This window comes from Phodopus roborovskii, unplaced genomic scaffold (assembly GCF_943737965.1).
Source record: "Phodopus roborovskii unplaced genomic scaffold, PHOROB, whole genome shotgun sequence".
NCBI lineage: Eukaryota > Metazoa > Chordata > Mammalia > Rodentia > Cricetidae > Phodopus > Phodopus roborovskii.
In genome coordinates this window covers 14973658-14993049 of record NW_026126636.1, presented here as the reverse complement: position 1 = coordinate 14993049, position 19392 = coordinate 14973658, and the positions used below count along the sequence as shown (strand labels likewise).

The window sequence follows — 19392 nt, the reverse complement described above, 5'->3', positions numbered from 1 at the left end:
CCCATTCATTCCCCTTCCCTTCACATCTGCCCTCTGCCCCTTTACTTTTTATCTTAAGACAAGTATAAGTTGTCCGGGCCCTTGGCAGACCGTGCATTTTCAATCCTCCTGCCTCAGCCTCAGAATCACAGGCCTGTGGACAGCTGATTGCTGTGGACCAAATGAACAAGTTACTTTGTGTGCCAGTAGATAACCAGTTCCTGTTTCATGACTCCGCCTTCCTGATAGCCAGCCCTAGCTGCCCTTACCTACCTTACCTGCACTTACCTGCCTGTGGCAGGATCTCACGGGAGGGGTCTGAGGTGGGAGTGGAGAGGTTGGGGTGAGGAAAGCATCAAGGGTCAGCACACCAAGACCCTAGAATCCCAACGCAAAAGAGGGAGATTCCACCTCTGGAACCACGGTGAACCAGGGTGGTCACGGAAGCAAGACTCGGAGATTTGTCGGCTTCACTGGATGCCCTCCGAGGCCCGGTGAGCAGGCACGGGGGTGGAGGGGGGGTTCTTCAGGGAGAGTTTCCCTGGGAGACATTTGCAGCCTCCACCCTGGGCTGTCCGAGGCAGGCTGGCTAGGGGTGGGAGCCTGGCTTGAATTTGGGAGCCAAAGCTAGAGTTTAGAGAGAGGGAGGGGTTCCCTCTGGTGCTGAGAAAGGAGGGAAAACTCTCTGCTCTGGAATGAGGGTGGAGAGGGCAGTTTCGGTGTTGCCTGGACTGCACACAACCAGGAGAAGTGGAGGGCAGGTCGGAGAGGGTGGGGTGGGCAGCGGGTAGATACCTCCTCCACTCCTCAAAGAGAAGCAAGGCTCAGCCCTCCTCCCTCAGACCCAGGAGTCAACCAACCCCAGCCTCCTCCCTCAGACCCAGGAGTCAGACCCCAGCCTCCTCCCTCAGACCCAGGAGTCAGCCCCAGCCTCCTCCCTCAGACCCAGGAGTCAGCCCCAGCCTCCTCCCTCAGACCCAGGAGTCAGCCCCAGCCTCCTCCCTCAGACCCAGGAGTCAGACCCCAGCCTCTTCCCTCAGACCCAGGAGTCAGCCCCAGCCTCCTCCCTCAGACGCAGGAGCACAGACCCCAGCCTCCGCCCTCAGACCCAGGAGTCAACCAACCCCAGCCTCCTCCCTCAGACCCAGGAGTCAGCCCCAGCCTCCTCCCTCAGACCCAGGAGTCAGCCCCAGCCTCCTCCCTCAGACCGAGGAGTCCAGCCCCAGAAAAAACCCTGTAGTAGGTTGGGATTTAAGTTCACGGAACAGAGAGAAACTGTGTGCTCAAACCATAATGACAGCAGAGGAGGGAGAAGTAAGGTCAGATCTAAAAGACGCCAGCTTTTATCGAAGAAGAATCCAGAAACCCCAATGTGGATTTTGACTGGCAAATAACAGCTGGATCTAGGGTCCTTCAGGGCCCCTGAATTCAGGTGACACTGGGGGGGGGAGGGGAAGGAACAGGTACACAGCAGGGAGAGTCTGGCCAGGCTCCTGCATGATCCAGGTAAGAAATGATAGTGGGTGGGTGAGACCATTTGGGAATCGCAGAACGAAGACGGGAAGGAGTTGGCCCCTTGTCTGTTCTCCATCCACTAACTGGCAGCCAGCATAGACAAGCGTCTCCTTAATTACTATGGACCGGCGAGACGGCTCAGTGAGTAAAGGCACTTGCTAAGATAGGACACACAATGGAGTATTTTCCCCTGAATTTGCCAAATGCAAACGGACTAGACGTTGTCGGCATACTTATTGCCTGTATATGCTGTATGTAGTTATATTGCACTTAATACACATAGTTTTTCTCATAGCCTTTTTCGTATTAACAAAAAAAAAAAAAAAGACGGGGAATGTGGTGATATTTTCTTTGTGATCTGACAAATAAAGCTTGCCTGACACCTTGATATCAAGCCCCAGAAGCTACCCACACGGAGGAAGGGGAGAATTGCCTACACAAGTTGTTCTCACAGGTACACACACACACACACATACACACACACTTGTGTGCACAAGCCAGAAAAGGGGAAAACATTGTTATTATGTAACACGGCCGTCTCTAGTTCCACAAACGACATACGACGCCATTTCTTCTTCGTGTCTGAATAGTACTCCATCGTGTGTGTGTACCACATTTCCCTTACCCATTCAACCGTTCTAGGCACCTAAGCTGACTCCACAACTTGGCTGTTATAAACGGTGTTGGCCCAATATCTGAATATCCTTGGCCTTGGGTTCCTCGTCTGGGTAAAGACACACACACTCATCACAGGCTTGGGGCAGAAATGCTGTGTACAGCTTAGTCACTGAAGGCCACAGCACAGGGGAAGAATTTCCACAAAACACCTCAGGAAGGGGTGTGTGCTCATGTGGTTGGGCTTGAGTTTTGGGCCTTGAACCATAGTCCTCGCACCTTCACCTTCTAAGTGCTGGGGGCCACACATGCGTGTGTACCCATGACCGGTTTATGCTGGGGACTAAGTGGGAACTTCATGGGCTCTAAGCAAGCACGGTACTGACTGGGCTCCAACCCCAGACAGAGTCTCACAGTGTAGCCCAGGCTGGCCTTGAACTAACTCAACCCAGTCCCCCTGCCTCAGCCTCCAAGCTGGTGTCACGGGAGTGAGCCACTACCCAGCAACATATCAGATATTTACATTGTGATTCATAGCAGCTGCAAAATTAAGTGATGAAGTGGCAACAAAGTAATCTTATGGCTGGGGGGGGGGCGGGTCACCACAACTGAGGAACTGTATTAAAGGCTTCCCTCAGCTCCACAGGCAGGATGACGGAGAGTCTGGAGCCAGAGAAAAGGCAACTGTGGCTAAGTGTCCTGGGAGCCGGCAGCACATGCTGGCCCCGAAGACACAGTCAGTGTTTGATCTCCTGTCTCACACACACACACACACACACACACACTTGGTGACAGAGCTGTCACCCCACACCTTCACTTCCTCACTAGTCAATAGGAAATCCGACCCCCACCCCACCCCACCCCACCCCCAGCGGCCGAGGAGGAGGAGGACTCATTTAAGGAGGAGGCTTTCCTCTCAGGTGTGTGAACGAGCGTGACAGCAAATTGTTGTTGTTGTTCTGTCGTTACAACGGACACACATAATTTCCGGGATCCCCTGCGGCCAACCCAGCCCCCGCACTTGAGACTGTGTGCCAGACCCGCCCCTGAGCCACCTCAGGCCCGCAGTGCCAGGTGAGCGCTCAGGTATGCCGGGGACACAAGGCCTGGGAGGAGGCAGAAGGAGGAGTCTAAAATACAAGGGAGCAGGAGCTCAAGGCTGAGAGCCAGGCAGAACCAGCAGGCAGGTGAGGCGGCCAGATCCCTCCCCCCCCCCCCCCCCGTGAAGGAGGAGAGCGCTGGGAGCCGGACCCTGGGTCTGAGGGAGCAGAGCTGAGGTCTAGACGCTTAGATGTGAGGGATAAGGTACCTCCTGCTCCCCCAGGCCTCAGCAAGGGGGGTTGGAGGCTAGATGCTCGGGTATGAGACATGAGGTCCTCCCTGGACACCTGAGTCTGAACAATGAGGCCTGGGGTCTGGACTCTTGTTCTCTCTGGTCCCCTGCGTCTGAGGGGAAATAGCTGGGGCTTGGAAATCTGGGTGTAAGAGGGGAGAGCTGAAGTCTGAACTTCAGGGTCTGAAGGAGGGGGGTGGAGCTTAGACTCCTGAGACTAAGGAAAGAACAGGCGTCTGGCCCCCTGGGTGAGGGGGGGAAAACGAACAAGTCTGAACTCCTGGGCCACAGGCAGGGATCCTTGGGTCTAAAGGAGCCAGGCTGGGGCCTGGACAACTTGGTGTGAGGGAGGAGGGTTGAGCCTGGGTCACGTCACTGAGTCAAGTCAGTAACTGGCCTCTTTGCCGGCTCTCAAGGCACCTCCAGGTGGACAGAGCACCTCGTCCCACCACTATGAGCACCACCACGGGGTAAGTGCCCCCTGCCCTGCCAGCCCTCTCCCCCTCCACCCTCCCCCACACCTGCAGATCCTGTTTCTGCAATGCAGGCGCTAGACATTCTGGAGGAATGCTCCCCTCCCTGCCCAGCCTGTGGTCAGGCACAGACATACGGGTTTCGGTTGGAAATATGCGTACTGTGCCACTGTGGCTCTGGCAGAGGCATGACAGACACCTTCTGGAACCATAGGGGAGGGGGACGTATTTTGAGAGTTGACAGGACTCAGCCGGCTGCTTGTTCCCTTTAGGAACTGTCGCTGTTCTGGTCCTTATCTTAGACAAGCATAAGGACCAGACCGTGGAGACTCGAATCTCCTGGAGAAAGTGGGCAGGAAGACAAAGAAGGGTAGAAATTAGACCAGGGACATACCACAAGCAAGATCACGGTGAACGGCAGGAATCTAACTAGACCTGACTGCCTAGCTCCTACCCGCTGTAATTCTGATAGAAAGGGGGATTTAAGAAATTACAGGGAGTGGGGATGTCGCTGAGCAAGGAGAGTGGTTGCCTAGCATGTATGAAACACGGGGGTCTAATCCACTGCACAGGCACAACACGAATCCCAGCACTCAAGAGGCAGAAGCAGAGGCAGGCAGATCTCTGCGAGTTCAAAGCCAGCCTGGTCTGTGTAGCAAGTTCCAGGCCAGCTAAGGATATGTAGTGAGATCCTGTTTCTAAACACATCTACATAAATTAACCAGCCTGAAGGATTAAGCTTATATTCCCCGTACTGAGGATGTAAAGGAAAGAGTACCAGGAGTTCAAGGTCACCCTCAGCTTTGGGTGTGGCCAGCCTGGGCTACATGTGCCTGCATCTTGACAAAAGAGAGCATTATTGCAAGTGGTAATTTTAAGAGGAGACTGGGGACACACAGAGACAGGGAATGACTTGCCTGGGAAGTCCTGAACCATGGCAGGAGAGGAAGGAGAAAATCCCAAGCCTACTCGGGCTACTGAAGGTCGTTGTATCAATCCCCGCTTGTTTGTGGTTGTGAGCCTAGCCTTTCACGGCTGAGCCGTCTCTCCAGCCCTCGATTCCCATTTATTGAGCAACCATTGTGTGCTAAACCCTGACCACAATCAGATTATTAATTATTACTGAGACTGAAAAATACTTCCCCTACTGGGCTGAATTTGTACAACAACCACACCAGCTAGATTCTGTTACGTGTTACAGGAAGGGAAACTTAGGTTAGAAAGAGTAAGTCCCCTTACCAGGGTCTTGTCAGGGTTTTGTTGTTTTGTTGTTGTTAGTGGTGGGGTTTTTTTTGTAGGTTTATTTTTATCCGTAGTGTCTGTGTGTGTGTGTGTGTGTGTGTGTGTGTGTGTGTGTATACTTGTCTGTCTGTGTGTTTGTGCACTTGAGTGTGGTGCCTGCAGAGGTCAGAAGAGAGTGTCGCATCTCCTAGAGCTGGAGTTACAGACCGTTGTGATCTGTCTGACATGTGTTTTGGGAATTGAACTTGGGTCTTCTGGAAGAGCTTGTTCTTAACTGCTCTGCCAACTCTCCAGCCCTGAGGTCTTATTTGCTTGTGTTATTTTGGCTTTTTGTTTTGTTTTCTGTTGTTTGTTTTGTTTACAGGGGTTTGCTCTTGTTTGTTTTTATTTCGAGACAGAGTCTCACTGTGTAGCCCAGGCTAGCCTCAAACATAGAAATCTTCCTCTCTCTGTCTCGTGAGTATGCACTGGGATGACGAGTGGGCATCAATCACACCAGACTCTGCTCTTCATCTGTGTGTTATAGTCAGTGTTGTCTATAGGAACAAGACTGGTAGAATGAACACACACACACACACACACACACACACACTTACTGGTGTGTCTTACATGCTGTGGTCTGGGTAGCCCAACAATAGCTGTCTCACAACAGAAGGGTCAAGAATCCATTGGGTGTTCAGTTTCCCGGGCTGGATGTGTGAGCCCCAGGAATTCCTAGAGAGCTGTTGGTCTTTGCTCTATTTTAGAATCCCAAAGAAATGTGTTCTAATGTCAGTGAAGGAATGCCTCAGTAACAGGATAGATGAGCCTGCCAGAGAGTAAGGGCAAGCAGGCAAAAAGCAGGAGTTTCCCACTTCTGTGTCCTCCTGTTTGGGATCCAGGGTTAGGATGCATCTCCCCACCTCAAATGATCCCACTGAGAAAATCAGATTTGAGCTGATTTCAGATGTGGTCAAGTTGACAACCAACATTAGCCATCAGTCTTTTTTAGTTGTATATGTCTCTCTGTCTTTCTGTCTGTCTCTTTCTGTGACTGTCTTTCTGTCTCTTTCTGTCTCTATGTGTATCTCTGTGTGTGTGTGTGTCATCTGTCTCTCTGTGTATCTCTGTCTCTTTCTGTATCTTTGTCTCTGTGTATGTATGTGTCTTTCTCCCTCTGTCTCTCTGTCTGTCTGTGTGTGTGTGTGGTACCCCCAGAGGTTAAAAGAGGGCATTGATTCCCCTAAAGCTGGAATTACAGGTGGTTGTGAGCATCCTGCCCTGGTTGCCTAGGGTCTTCTAGAAAGGCAACAAGTTCTCTTAACCACCTAGCCAACTCTCCAGCCCCATCTGCCCCGTGAATTTGAATTTGAACACAGAGCTGGATATTGTAGTGTATGCCTGTATTCCCAACACATTGACAGCTCAGGTAGTAAGAACAGAAGTTCAAGACCATCCTCAGCTACATAGTGATTTCAAGACCCTGTCTCAAAAACGCAAAAGCATTTTTAATAAAAATGAGAAGCTGAACATAGTGGTGTACGCCCTTAATTCCAGCACTAGGGAGGCAGAGGCAGGAGGATCTCTATGAGTTTGAGGCCTACTCTCCATAGTGAGTTCTAGTCAGGGCTACATAGGGAGACCCTGTCCTAGGGTGAGAGGGAGAGGCAGGCAGACAGACAGACAGAATGTTTGAACCCAGGTCTGTGTAATGTAGAGGTCTCTTCCCCGACACATTATCACACCGCACCATCTTTTTAAACTGTGTTGCCTGGCTCTCACCTGCTCACACTTTCCGTGGTCTGCATTACCCTCCTCGGCGTTGCCTGGCATTCCTGCAGCCTCTGTCACCAGCACCATGGTCCCTCCAAACCAGTGGTCCTCAACCTGTGGGTCACAACTCCTTTGGGGGTCAAATGACCCTTTCACAGATATCTTGTGTGTCAGATATTTACATTCCAACTCACAACAGTAGCAAAATTACAGTTATGAAGTAGCAACGAAAAACAGTTTACGGTTGGGGGGGGTCACCACAACATGAGGAGCTGCATTAAAGGTCCACAGCATCAGGAAGGTGAGAACCGCTGCTTTAGGCCCTTTTTTTTTTTCCTTCACCAGGCCTGAAGCTGCACCCAAACCAAGTGCAAAGTCTATCTATGGTGAGCTTGAGGGGAAAGGAAGCCAAGAATAAAGGTCTGGGGAGAGGAGAGGACACAGTTTATGGTCTTGCGTCTGAAGGAGGAAGGAAAGCTGGGGCTGACTCCTGGGTCTGAGGGAGGAGGCGCGGCTCGGCGGGGGGGGGGGGGGGCCCCCGGGGGGGGGGGGGGGCCGGGGGGGGGCGCGAGGTGACTCCTGAGTCTGAGGGAGGAGGCTGCGGATGACTCTTGGGTCTGAGGGAGGAGACTGGGGCTGACTTCTGGGTCTGAGGGAGGAGGCTGGGGTCTGACTCCTGGGTCTGAGGGAGGAGGCTGGGGTTGACTCCTGGGTCTGAGGGAGGAGGCTGGGGCTGACTCCTGGGTCTGAGGGAGGAGGCTGGGGTTGACTCTTGGGTCTGAGGGAGGAGGCTGGGGCTGACTCCTGGGTCTGAGGGAGGAGGCTGGGGTTGACTCCTGGGTCTGAGGGAGGAGGCTGGGGTCTGACTCCTGGGTCTGAGGGAGGAGGCTGGGGTCTGACTCCTGAGTCTGAGGGAGGAGGCTGGGGCTGACTTCTGGGTCTGAGGGAGGAGGCTGGGGTCTGACTCCTGGGTCTGAGGGAGGAGGCTGGGGTCTGACTCCTGGGTCTGAGGAAGGAGGCTGAGGGAGGAGGCTGGGGTCTGGACCTAAGAACTGATGTCTGACCCCTGGATGCTCTTCCCTTCCTTACCTTTAGAACAAAGGAAACGTTACTCCACTGTGGTTATGGCCGACGTGTCCCAGTATCATGTCAATGTAAGTCTATGTTTTCCCAAGGTATCTCTTGGGGAGAAGTGGGCCCAGCATGGGCAGGGCTTTGAAAACAGATGGTCCCTCAAGCAGAAAGGACTCTAGGGCCCAGTGGTGGCTGTGGCATTCTCCTCTAATCCCAGCACTCAGGAGACAGCAGATCTCAGGGTTCAAGACTAGCCTAGCCTGGTCTACCAAGTGAGTTCCAGGACAGACTGGGCTACACAGGAACCGTGTCTTGAAAAAAAAAAACTAAAAACCAAGAGAGAGAGAGACTCTAGGAAAACTCAGCCCTCTCTCTGCCCATGCACGCCCCTTCTTATTGCCTGAGATATGATCAGTGCCATCAAACTTTCCCCTGAGCCATCCCGGGCGCTGGGTGCAGGGACAAATCAGCCACAGTTCTGTATGGCAGTTTCGAGAGAGCCCACAAGAGGGCGAGGAATAGTAAAAGGTCGAGCAGAAGAAGCGCGTAGGGGAGTTCGACCCTTGTTATCCCCTGCCCAAGATGGGCCTTCAGTCTTGGTGAGAAGATGACCGAATTAGAAAGAAATCTACCCAGCGCTGGCCATTGAAGGAGCTCTGGTGGCGTGGAGGCTGGGTTGTAGCTTTGTTTCGTTTGATGTTCTGGGTCCGAAGGAAGAAGGCTGCAGTCTAGACTGCGGAAGTCTATCCCTAGAGGCCCTTAGCCCACCCAGCACCAGCCTGCCATTGCCTGGGACTCACTGCTTTCTTTGTCTCTCTCCTGCCAGCACCTGGTCACCTTCTGCTTGGGGGAAGAGGATGGCGTGCACACGGTGGAAGATGCTTCCAGAAAGCTGGCCGTCATGGACAGCCAGGGGCGCGTCTGGGCACAGGAGATGCTGTTGAGAGTGTCGCCTGGCCATGTCACTCTGCTTGACCCAGTCTCCAAGGTGCCAGGGGGCGCGTGGGTAGAAGAACCACGGGGGCTGGGATCTGAGTGTGAATCTTGGCTCGTAAGCGGCCTTCCACCTGGAAACTTTGGCAAGCTGTCTTTTGGAACCTTGACTATTAAACGGGCTGTTATTTCTAGGCCCCTAAACGCTTACAGTTTCCTTGTCCCAGCTCCTGGGCGTTGCTGTAGAGGTGTCAGGAGTCTATGCCAGGAGTCGGCCATTTATTTACCTTTCGGCCTCATCCTGCAGGAGGAGCTAGAGAAATACCCTCTTGATGCCATCGTACGCTGCGACGCGGTGATGCCCCGCGGCCGGAGCCGCTCACTGCTGCTCCTGGTGTGCCAAGAGCCAGAGCGTGCACAACCAGATGTCCATTTTTTCCAAGGCCTGCTCCTCGGGGTGAGTGGGCCTAGCTCCACGTGGCTTTCTTGGAGGGCGGAGGCAGAGGCGGGGCTTGGCAGACAGAGGGGCATGGCCTAGGAAAGCCAGTCTAGGAGAGAGCGGGATTTGAGGACAGGTGGAACACTGGACCAAGGCCGATGGGAAGAAGATGCAGGCGAATGGCTGAGATAGTCTGAGGCCCTGAGACAAACCTGGGAAGGATGCTCTGGGGAGCCAGTAGAACCAAGATGAGGGTCCCTGGCGTTCGTCCAAGACAGCGGGAGGCGGGGCGCTGAGAACACGAAGGGAGGTCTGGGCGGACAACCGGTGGGGTCCCAGAAGAGCGGCCTAAGAGTTTGATTGGCAGGCGGAGCTGATCCGTGAGGACATCCAAGGGGCTCTGCAGAACTACCGCTCAGGACGCGGGGAACGCAGGGCGGCAGCGCTCAGGTGAGGAGGAGGAGGCATGTGCAGAACTCTCTGGAAAACACTCTCCCGTCTATGGGCCTCATTCTCCTCAACTAAGAAATGGGCTTGGCACGAACAACCCAGAGTGCTGGATGTGGTCACAAGTTAGCCTTGGTCAGGTACCTCCCAGACAAGGTGACCCCGCTCTGCAGACTTGAACCTGTCTTGGTCTTTGGTTTCTCCGTATCCAATTCCTCACTACGAAACGCCCAGCCTGCGTTTGAGCCCCTGTCTCTCTCCCTGCTCCCATTGGTTGCTCCAGCCTCAGTTTCCCCCCTCTCATGATGTAGGGCAACGCAGGAGGAGCTGCAACGTGGTGCCTCTCCAGCTGCGGAGACCCCGCCCTTACAGCGTCGCCCCTCAGTCCGTGCGGTGATCAGCACCGCGGAACCCCCCTCGGGACGCGGGAGACCCGAGGTGGAGCCAATCCCAGAGACGGAAGGAACCGGCAGATCCGGCCCAGCTCGCACCGCCACGAGCGACGCTAACCCGACCTCCCCGGACCTGGGCCCGCGGGGTCCTGAGCTGGCGGGTCTGCAGGCGGAGCGGGACGTGGTGAGCATGCGTGGCAGGCACCAGCTTGGGGCGGACAATCAAGTCCGACTGCGGGTGGGTCGGGGGGGGGCGAGATTCGGGCTCGTGGCACCTCTAAGTGTGACTGACTGTCCAGGTGCTGAGCTCGAGGGTGGGGCCCAGTTCTAGAATTGTGGCTAGAGTCTTTGGGTCTAGGCCACCCACTGCTCCAGTTATGGGCGTGGCCTGCCGTAGGAGGGGTGGGTCAGGAGACCTGGACCTAGAGCAGAGTTTGAGACTCAGTGGCATCTTCGCGTACCGCAGGATATCCTGAACCACGTGTTCGACGACGTGGAGAGCTTTGTATCCAGATTGCAAAAGTCAGCAGAGGCTGCCCGGGTTTTGGAGCACCGCGAGCGCGGCCGCAGGACTCGACGCCGAGCTGCGGGAGGTAAGGGGCGTCCGTGTCTAACGGAGGGAGACTATACCTTCCTGGATGATGCCCACCCTGGGGCCTCCCACCACCAGCCAGGCCTGACTTCCTCAGGCCATGGGTCTGGGTGGTCACTCCATTGGAACTATAATCTACCTAATGCTGTTCGGCTGTCCCCACCACCTCACCTGCTCCCCACCCACAGAGGGCCTGCTGACGCTACGAGCCAAGCCACCAACCGAGGCTGAATACACCGACGTGCTTCAGAAAATCAAATATGCCTTCAGTCTGCTGGTGAGGGCGCATGCAATTGCTGGGCATCGATGGGGTGAGGGCACTCTGACTCTGGCCTATGCATAATGTGTGCACTAATGTTAAATGACCTCCTTCCACCCAGGCCCGCCTGCGGGGCAACATCGCCAACCCCTCCTCTCCCGAGCTGTTGCACTTTCTGTTTGGACCTCTACAAATGGTGAGACTCGCTCCCAGTCCCCACCCCACCCCCATTTCTATCCCCACCCCCGCCCCCGCGCCTGTTTTGGAAGCACCGGGATTAGACTTCAAGAAGGTCTTATTGGCATACTCACTCCTGTTGGCCCGGTAGATTGTGAATACTTCAGGGGGTCCTGAGTTCGCGAGCAGTGTACGACGACCGCATCTGACCTTGGAGGCTGTGGCGCTGCTCCGCGACAATGTCACTCCTCGTGAAAACGCGCTATGGACCTCGTTGGGGGACTCCTGGACCCGCCCAGGGTGAGAGGGGAAATCGGAGTGTAGAGACTGGACTTGGCGTTCAGGATACCACTAAATTAATCGAGGAGGGCGGGGACGAATTGGAGAAAAGTCTTGAAGGTTTCGGATCTAATCAGACAGTCTGATTGAAGCAAAAGGCGGGGGTCTTAGAGAGGTTAGAAGCAGACTACAGAGCGAGGAGGGATGCTTAGGTGAATGGGACCCAGCTACAGGGAAGGAGGCGTGGCCTATAGGTTGGAGATGGGAGGGAATAAAGACTTAAGGGCAGAAACAGTCCAGAGACCGGGAGTGGGTCAAAAGGCAAGGTGGATTGATATAAGTATTTAGACAGTAGCGAGGGGCTGGAGAGGTTGTTTAGAGGTTAAGAGCACTGATGGTTCCTCCAAAGGACATGGTTCAATTCCCAGCACCCACATAGCAGCTGTCTGTAACTCCAAGATCTGGCACCCCCGCACAGACATACATGCAGGCAAAGCACCAATGTACATACAATAAAAATAAATTAAAAAAATTAAAAAGAAAGTAGTTAGACACTTGGGCTTGGTGTCAGGCAACCATAATCCCAGCACTTGAGAAGTGGCAACCCGAGGATCAGAAGTTTAAGATTGGCCCCCCACAAGAAATCGAGCTTGAGGCCCTGTCACAAAAAACGGCGGTTGGGGGAAGTGAGGGGGGTGAATTTCTGCGAGTTTTATCCCGGAACTTATTATGTAAATGTGGTCGGAGAGAATTGCCTCCACAAAATTGTCCTCCGATTTTCACATACACTCACCCACACCCTCAACACTCACAGTAATAAGTAAATAAATGTTTTGTGTAATCAAGCACTTAGGAAATAAGAACCTGGGCGATGTCTGCAGGTCAAGGGCAGACAAATCTAACTAGCTAACTCCAGGCTAGCCAGTCTATCAAGACTGTGCCAGCCCTCCACCCCCTCCCCCACTCCAAGTAGGAAGTGATTTGGCATCCGAGGCTGGAAAAGGCGTGAGAGTAGAGTCGGAGTGCTTAGAAATATGGGTGGATAAGAGAACAAACGGCTCTCCCACAGAATCCAGGTCTGTTCCCAGCACCCACATGGTGGCTCACAACTCTCTACCTCCAGATTTTTTTTAAGTAAAGAAATATAAATAACTTAAGTGGGCCTTAGAGGGTGGAAGCAGGTGAAGAAAGATGGAGTTAAGATTTTTAAGAAACCAGGCAGTGGTGGCGCACGCCTTCAATCCCAGCACTCAGGAGGCTGACGCAGGTGGATCTCTGTGAGTTCGAGGCCAGCCTGGTCTACAGAGCGAGTTCCGGGACAGGCTTCTCCAAAGCTACACGGAGAAACACTGTCTCGAACTCCCCCCACCCCCCCCCAAAAAAAAAAAGAAAGAAAGAAAGAAAGAATTTTAAGAACACTGCCAGGTTTATAGGAAGAGAAATTTGTGAACGAATGACCCCGGGGCTTAGCCTGGCCTAACGCTTGGCTGGGTCTCTGACCACAGGGTGGAGCTGCCCCAGGAAGAAGGGTCTCCATACAGTCCCGAATTCTACAGCGGCTGGGAGCCTCCGGCCACTGACCCGCAGGGCCGCGCCTGGGAGGATCCAGTAGAGAAGCAGCTACAGCATGAGAAGCGGCGCAGGCAGGTGAGGGCAGGGCTGCCCGGGGAAGCACCAGGCTCTCCGTTTTCACACAACAGGGGTGAGCGCGGGCCATCTGAGGTCTAGCCTGCCTGACCCCAAGCTCTCTTACTTCCCGCAGCAAAGCGCCCCCCAGATCGCTGTCAATGGGTGAGTGACCGCTGCAGGGTGGCCAGGGATGGGGTTGGGAGGACTGAGTCCCGGGGGCCACCCTGGCGCTGACTCCGACCCTCCCTCTCTTTTCTTCTCTTTTCTTTTCCCTGCTCTGCCTTCCCGGCTTTTTGCAGGTGGGTGAGGTGGTGAGGAGGCGGGGCTGGGGTGGGGTGGGGGAGGAGCCAGGAGGGAGGGGGAGGAGCCCAGAACTCTGGGTGGAAGGGAAGTGGGAATGGAGGCTTAGATTCCTAAAGCTATCTAGGAGAGTAAGGTGCTGAAAGCAGGTGCGTCCAAAGGCTTGGACCCCCGGCATCCTTAAAAGATTGAGAAGATGCAGTTAGTTGTTCTAGAACCTGGGAAAGCACCATGCTTGAGTCCCCAGAGCACAGAGCACTGGCTGTTAGAGAGAGAGAGAGAGAGAGAGAGAGAGAGAGAGAGAGAGAGAGAGAGAGAGAGAGAGAGAGAGAGAGAGAGAATGGAGATCTAAAAGTAGGATTGGGACTTCGGAGACTTTAGGGACACGTTTGAGGAAACATGAGAAAGTGCTGGCATCTCTGGACCACTAAATGAGGTGGGACTTCCGGTTTCCTAAATGCGCTAAGGAATAGCGTTCACTGGGCGCAAACTGGAATTCTCACAGGGCTAAAAGGATGGAGGAAATTGGCTGTCAAGATACGGACTCTGGCCTAGGCCCCTGGGAAGGAAAGAACTAGAGACGAGATTGATAGCTCTACCAGACTGTGGGGGCTGAGGGCTGTAGGTCCAGGCGAGGGAGTGGTGGGAAGGAGTCACAACTCTAGGACCCTTGAGGAAATCGGGGCCAGGAGTGGAGGGAGGTGGCTGTAGGTTGAGAACAAAATGAGGAGAGGAGTAGCGGTCTAGGTGAGAGCCCCCGCAGAGGGTCTCAGCAGGGACGGCATACTGGGAGCTGTCAGTCCCACACATGGGGCGCCGAGGCCCTGAAGAGTCCCCTTCTCTCTTGCACAGGTAGGCCTGATCCGGGATGAGGTCTCTCTTGCTGGGGGGGGAGGCAGAGCCAACCGTCCCCCAGGCTGCCGGGTGCTGCAGGGCCCTCTCCTCTTCTGCCTGCTTTTGAATCTTGGGCTGGCACCTCCAGCTGTTCACTCGCCTTCTCTGGCTGTAGTTTCTTTGCCTGGAACAGTGAGGACTCTGGTGCCTTAAGGAGCTTGCAAAGAGCTCAGCGCCGTGGGTTCAAATCCAGCTGCATGCAGAACAGGTCATAGTGACCCTGGCAAAAAGGGCAGCCTAGGGCCAGCTCAGTCACTCTTGTGCACTGGCCGTTACTACACTGCGCCTCGGTTCCTTCCTGTAGGAAGTGAAACAGCGAGACCGGTGGGCATGGTGGTGGGCGCATTTAGTCCCAGCACTGGGGAGGCAGAGGCAGGTGGATCTCTGTGATTTCAAAGAGAGACTGGTCTATAGAGTGAGTTCCAGGACAGCCAGAACTAAACAGTGAAACCCTGTCTTGCGGAGGCGGGGGGGGGGGGTAGATAATGGCCATATTCTGGTGATGTAGGCCTGTGATCCCGGCTATTTGGGGGCATGAAGCAGAAGAATCAAATCCTACTTGGACTACAGAGTGAGCTTCAAAGGGCATCCTGGGCAAAGCAACAAAGCCTTGCCTCAAAACCGAAAATTAAAGAAGCTGGAAAAATGGCTTAGTGGTTAGGAGCACTAGCTGCTATCCCAGAGGGCCAAGGTTCAATTCCCAGCACCCACACAGCAGCTCACATGGGGATCCAGTACTCTCTTCTGGTCTCTGCAGGCACTAGGCACACAAGTTGTGCGCAGCCTTACGTGCAGGAAAAAAAAAATCTATAGACATAAAATAACAGGAAGGGCTGGGCTGTAGCTCAGTGGCAGGCGTTGCCTAGAATCCACCAGTAAAGGTTGGGGGCACAGCTCAGTGAATCCAGCAGTGAGGGATTGGGTGCATGCTTAATGGTAGAATTCTTGCCTAGAATCCAACCAGTGATCTGCTCAGCTGTAGAACCCTCTCCTGGTATCTACCACGAAGGGCTGAAGGGCTGGGGTGTGGCTCAGGTAGCTCAGATGGCTAGCATCTACCACTGAGGGTTGGGATGTGGGTCAGTGGACAGTGCCGGCCTGGCATGCACAAGTCCCTGGGTTCAGCACCCTGTACCACAAAAGAGACTGAGAGAGGATAATAGTGAGATTTCGGGAGACGAAGGTTGCAAATTCATGGAACTACAAGGGAGCTCCAGGAGAATGGAATCTGTAGTGACTGGCCTGTGTTGCTGCATAAGCATAAAGGTTAGCTACTGTTTGTACTCTGTCCATTGTCCTGGTGGATGATCAGTATAGATCTGCTGTTTCTAGATGATTCCTCGGGATTCTCACTCAAGTGAGGGGCTGGAGAGATGACTTGTGTTGAGACACTGTCCACCCTTGCACAGGACCTAAGTACTTTCCATTCCCCGAAACCATCTATAACTCCAGCTCTAGGAAACCAGTGCCAGGACACACTCTCCTCATCTCTGGCTCACGAATAAAAGGACTAGGGATGAAGCTTGGAAGTAAAGCACTTCCCTAGCATGCACAAGGCCCTGGGTTCAATCCCCAGCACCCCATAGTGAATTAAATAGTCATCATAATACCTAGTGTTTACTGCATGGTGCCAGGCAAGGAAACGAGCTAACCCTAACCGCATTCAAGCTCTGACTCCAATGTCAAGTCTGTATTAACATATTAACCCGGGCCTCTGCTCTGACCCCTGCTTGCCTCTAACCCCACCTCACACTGGCGCCTTAGAATCCAGACCAGCAGGCTGGCTACCTCCTTATCTCCTATGGGTTTCACTCTCCCCAGTCATCAAGACCCGGAACTGGAAGCTGAATCCCAGCTAGAAGCGAGAGCCAAAAAGTGGGTTCTGAGTAATTATGACTTCCAGGCCCGAAATAGCAGCGAGCTGTCTGTCAAGCACCGAGATGTGTTGGAGGTTAGCGGTACAGGGCCCCTGAGACCCAAAATTTGGTCAATTCAGCCCCTAGGTACAGAACAAGAGCTTGAATTTTCTCTATACTCCACTTAGGTCCTGGATGACAGGCGCAAGTGGTGGAAGGTTCGGGACCATCAGGGACAGGAGGGCTATGTACCCTATAACATCCTGACACCCCACCCTGGACCTCAGGTGCACCGCAGCCACAGCCCTGCAGGGAACCTAGTAAGTCGGTATATTCTTGCTTCTTCGGGGGAGGGTGAAGTGGGGGCAGGACCCTAGATCCTGGGGATGAGGGCAGAGAAAATCCGGTGTGAAGGGTACTGTTTGGAAAGGGGAGGTGTCTATTGGGAAAGGAGCTGGAAGCCTTATCGCTTTCTCTCTCTTCCTTCCCTTTCAGGAGACTAGTCCTCCTCCTCCCCCACCCGCACCAGCTCCAGCCCCTGCTCAGGTGCGGCCGCACCGGGACAGTTGTGACAGTCTCAACAATTTGGACCCGAGTGAGAAGGGTGAGTGGCGACGCGATCCTTGTCTTTGCTTTTCAGGCTCTACCCTGGGCACCCTAGAGGCTCCCAGCCCCCTGACCCCAGAACCCTGAGTGCGCACTCCCCCCCCTTCACGGTTTCCCTCCTGCAGAGAAATTCTCCCAGATGCTCAGTGTCAATGAGGAGCTGCAGGCGCGCCTGGCGCAGGGCCGTTCGGGTCCCAGCCGGGTAGCCCCGGGACCCCGCGCCCCGGAGCCTCAGCTCAGCCCGCGCTCTGAGGCCTCGGTGGTCCGTGCCTGGCTGCAGACCAAGGGCTTTAGCTCGGGGTGAGTGGGGCTCCCCTGGGCTAGTCTGAAGAGACCTGTACCTGAACTGAAAGTCAAGGTTCCGATTGGTCCAGGGGTTGGGGGAATGGAAACTATGGGGCAGGGCCAGGCCCAAGTTGCCACGCCCAATGCCCAATGACAGGCTCCAAACGGAGACCACAGGGAGTAAGCCCCTTCCCGCTTCTGAAGTCCCAAATCTCCTGAGCTAGGTAGGAGTGAGACGATTGGTGGGGGTTGAGGGAGCTTGAGCTGTGAGGGCCCCTGCTGCTTTGCTCAGGACTGTGGACGCACTCGGCGTGCTGACCGGCGCACAGCTCTTCTCGCTGCAAAAGGAAGAGTTGAGGGCCGTGTGCCCCGAGGAAGGGGCGCGAGTGTACAGCCAAGTCACCGTGCAGCGCGCGCTGCTGGAGGTAAGCGAATACTTCGGGCAGGAGGAGGCGACGGAAGGGAGAGGAGGTTCCGCCCGGGACTCACACACTCACATCTTGATTTCTACCGCGCCCTCCAGGACAGAGAAAAAGTGTCGGAGCTGGAGGCCGTGATGGAGAAGCAAAAGAAAAAAGTGGAAGGCGAGACCAAAACGGAAGTTATTTGATCCTTCCTGGCTCGTTCACAAACACGTGATGAGACTGCGGGGCTCCCGGCGCCCCCTAGGACCACAGTCGCCAGACTCCTCCCCATCACCAGTGACAGTAGATGTCCTGAAGGATCGCCCTCCCTGATCTTCCCGCCACCCTGGCGGGCCGACTGCTCTGACAGTGCTGCCTGGAACCCTTGCAGAGGGACCTCTGACTGACGGGAATGGGAAGGGGACGGAGCATAGAGACACTACCTACCAGAGAGGCACGCCCAAGAGGCGCACTGAGGGCCCTGTGCGTTGTGATGTGCTATAAACAGCCTCCTTTTTAGACCATGTCACCTGCTGCCCCCCTCTCTTGCCGGCTACCAAGGAATCTGAGAGACACCCCATGTTTTCTCTCCATAAACCTGGAGACGCCAGTCCAGGCTTCCTCCCAATCACGTCTATCCTCGCACTAGCCCCTCTTATAAACCCCTTCCCTGGCTCCTCGCTGTCCTCAGTCCTGTCTCCTGGTATCCAAGGCCTGGGTTTTTCTTTCAAAGGCCTTATGTCTCCGCCCACCCTGCATTTTGGCCCAGCCGCTTTTGATGCAAGCGGTTTGCACTTACTGCTGCTGAGAGGTGGAGCAGCCCCCATCCCATCACCCTGGCTCAGCTCACCTAGCCACACTGTGGACACCTGTGCCCAGCCCCCTAAGGGCCCAGCAGATCTGGGTGCTCCCAGGGCATGCCACAGGCTCTTAGGTCTTCCTGGTCCCTCAAGAGCTTTCTCCCTGCCAAGCCCTGCAACTTGTCCAGGTTATGCAGGTGGGTAATAGGAGCCGGCTTCCTCATCCACACTAGGTATGTTTGAGGCCTTTCTTTTCCCTGCATCCTTGAGCACTGCCATTGCAGTCAGCCTCTGCTCCCGGCGCAGTTCAATCCTTACCTGGGCCACCAGATGGCGCACCTCGAACCTGACCCAGTAGCGCCAGCCTTGGGCTTACTTCATTAAGCCACCCGCAGATCTCCAATAAGCCTTCGCTGTCTGTGCCCTTGACTTCTCCTGGTACATGAGATAAAAGCTAACTCCAGCATAGCAGCTGATGGCCCGTGACCCCTGTGAGCTCAGGTCACCCTTCCTCTCTGTTCGGGACTCATGCTATTGGCTCCGCCAGGGACGTCTTAGCCCTAGGGAGACTGATCACTGCCTGGTGTTTATGTCAGGGTTGATTGGTTGGTGAGTTGTTGGCCTTGTTGGAAGCAGTCTGGGTATAGCCCCAAGCTCTCCATCCTCCCATTTCGGTTTCCTGGATGCTGGGACTTCGGCGGGTGCCACGCTCTTTTCTAATAGGGAAAGAAAGCAAACATGCAAGCAGTTGCCCCCGCTGTTTTGATTCCAGCAGTGAGCTCCCAGGCTGCCTTGCTGGAACATCGGGCGCCCGTGGTGGCTGGCTCTCTGTGGTCTGGAGTCTGACCTTTTCATCCTGACTTGACCTTTGTTGATCACTTTGTACATCACTCCTTCAGTCTACATCCAGCCAGGGGAACCTGTCAGAGCTCAAGCCGGATGATAACCTGGTGGTCGGGCCTCCCGCCTCAGAGTTCAAGTTCTTAACAGCCATGACTGTGTGCAAAGCCATCGACCCAACACTATGCCTGCTACCTCCTTTTGGCACCACAGCATGCCCGGCCTGCTTTAGCCCCCGCGCCGCACAAGGGTTCTCATCGTGCAGAGTTCCTTCCTT

At 54.6% G+C, this 19392-nt stretch overlaps 1 protein-coding gene across 1 annotated transcript; it reads left to right on the top strand.

The window, feature by feature from the left end:
* The first annotated feature begins 6994 nt into the window (after positions 1-6994).
* Positions 6995-18001, top strand: Eps8l1 (EPS8 like 1). Its single transcript, XM_051207122.1, has 19 exons — positions 6995-7025; positions 7230-7295; positions 8005-8063; positions 8810-8971; positions 9224-9373; positions 9723-9805; positions 10114-10378; positions 10661-10787; positions 10975-11063; positions 11167-11241; positions 11374-11522; positions 13007-13148; positions 13264-13292; positions 16146-16275; positions 16369-16500; positions 16676-16784; positions 16912-17086; positions 17364-17496; positions 17595-18001. Exons 1-19 carry the CDS (start codon positions 6995-6997, stop codon positions 17679-17681), a joined length of 2193 nt encoding a protein of 730 aa, XP_051063079.1. The 3' UTR covers positions 17682-18001.
* The last annotated feature ends 1391 nt before the right edge of the window (positions 18002-19392 follow it).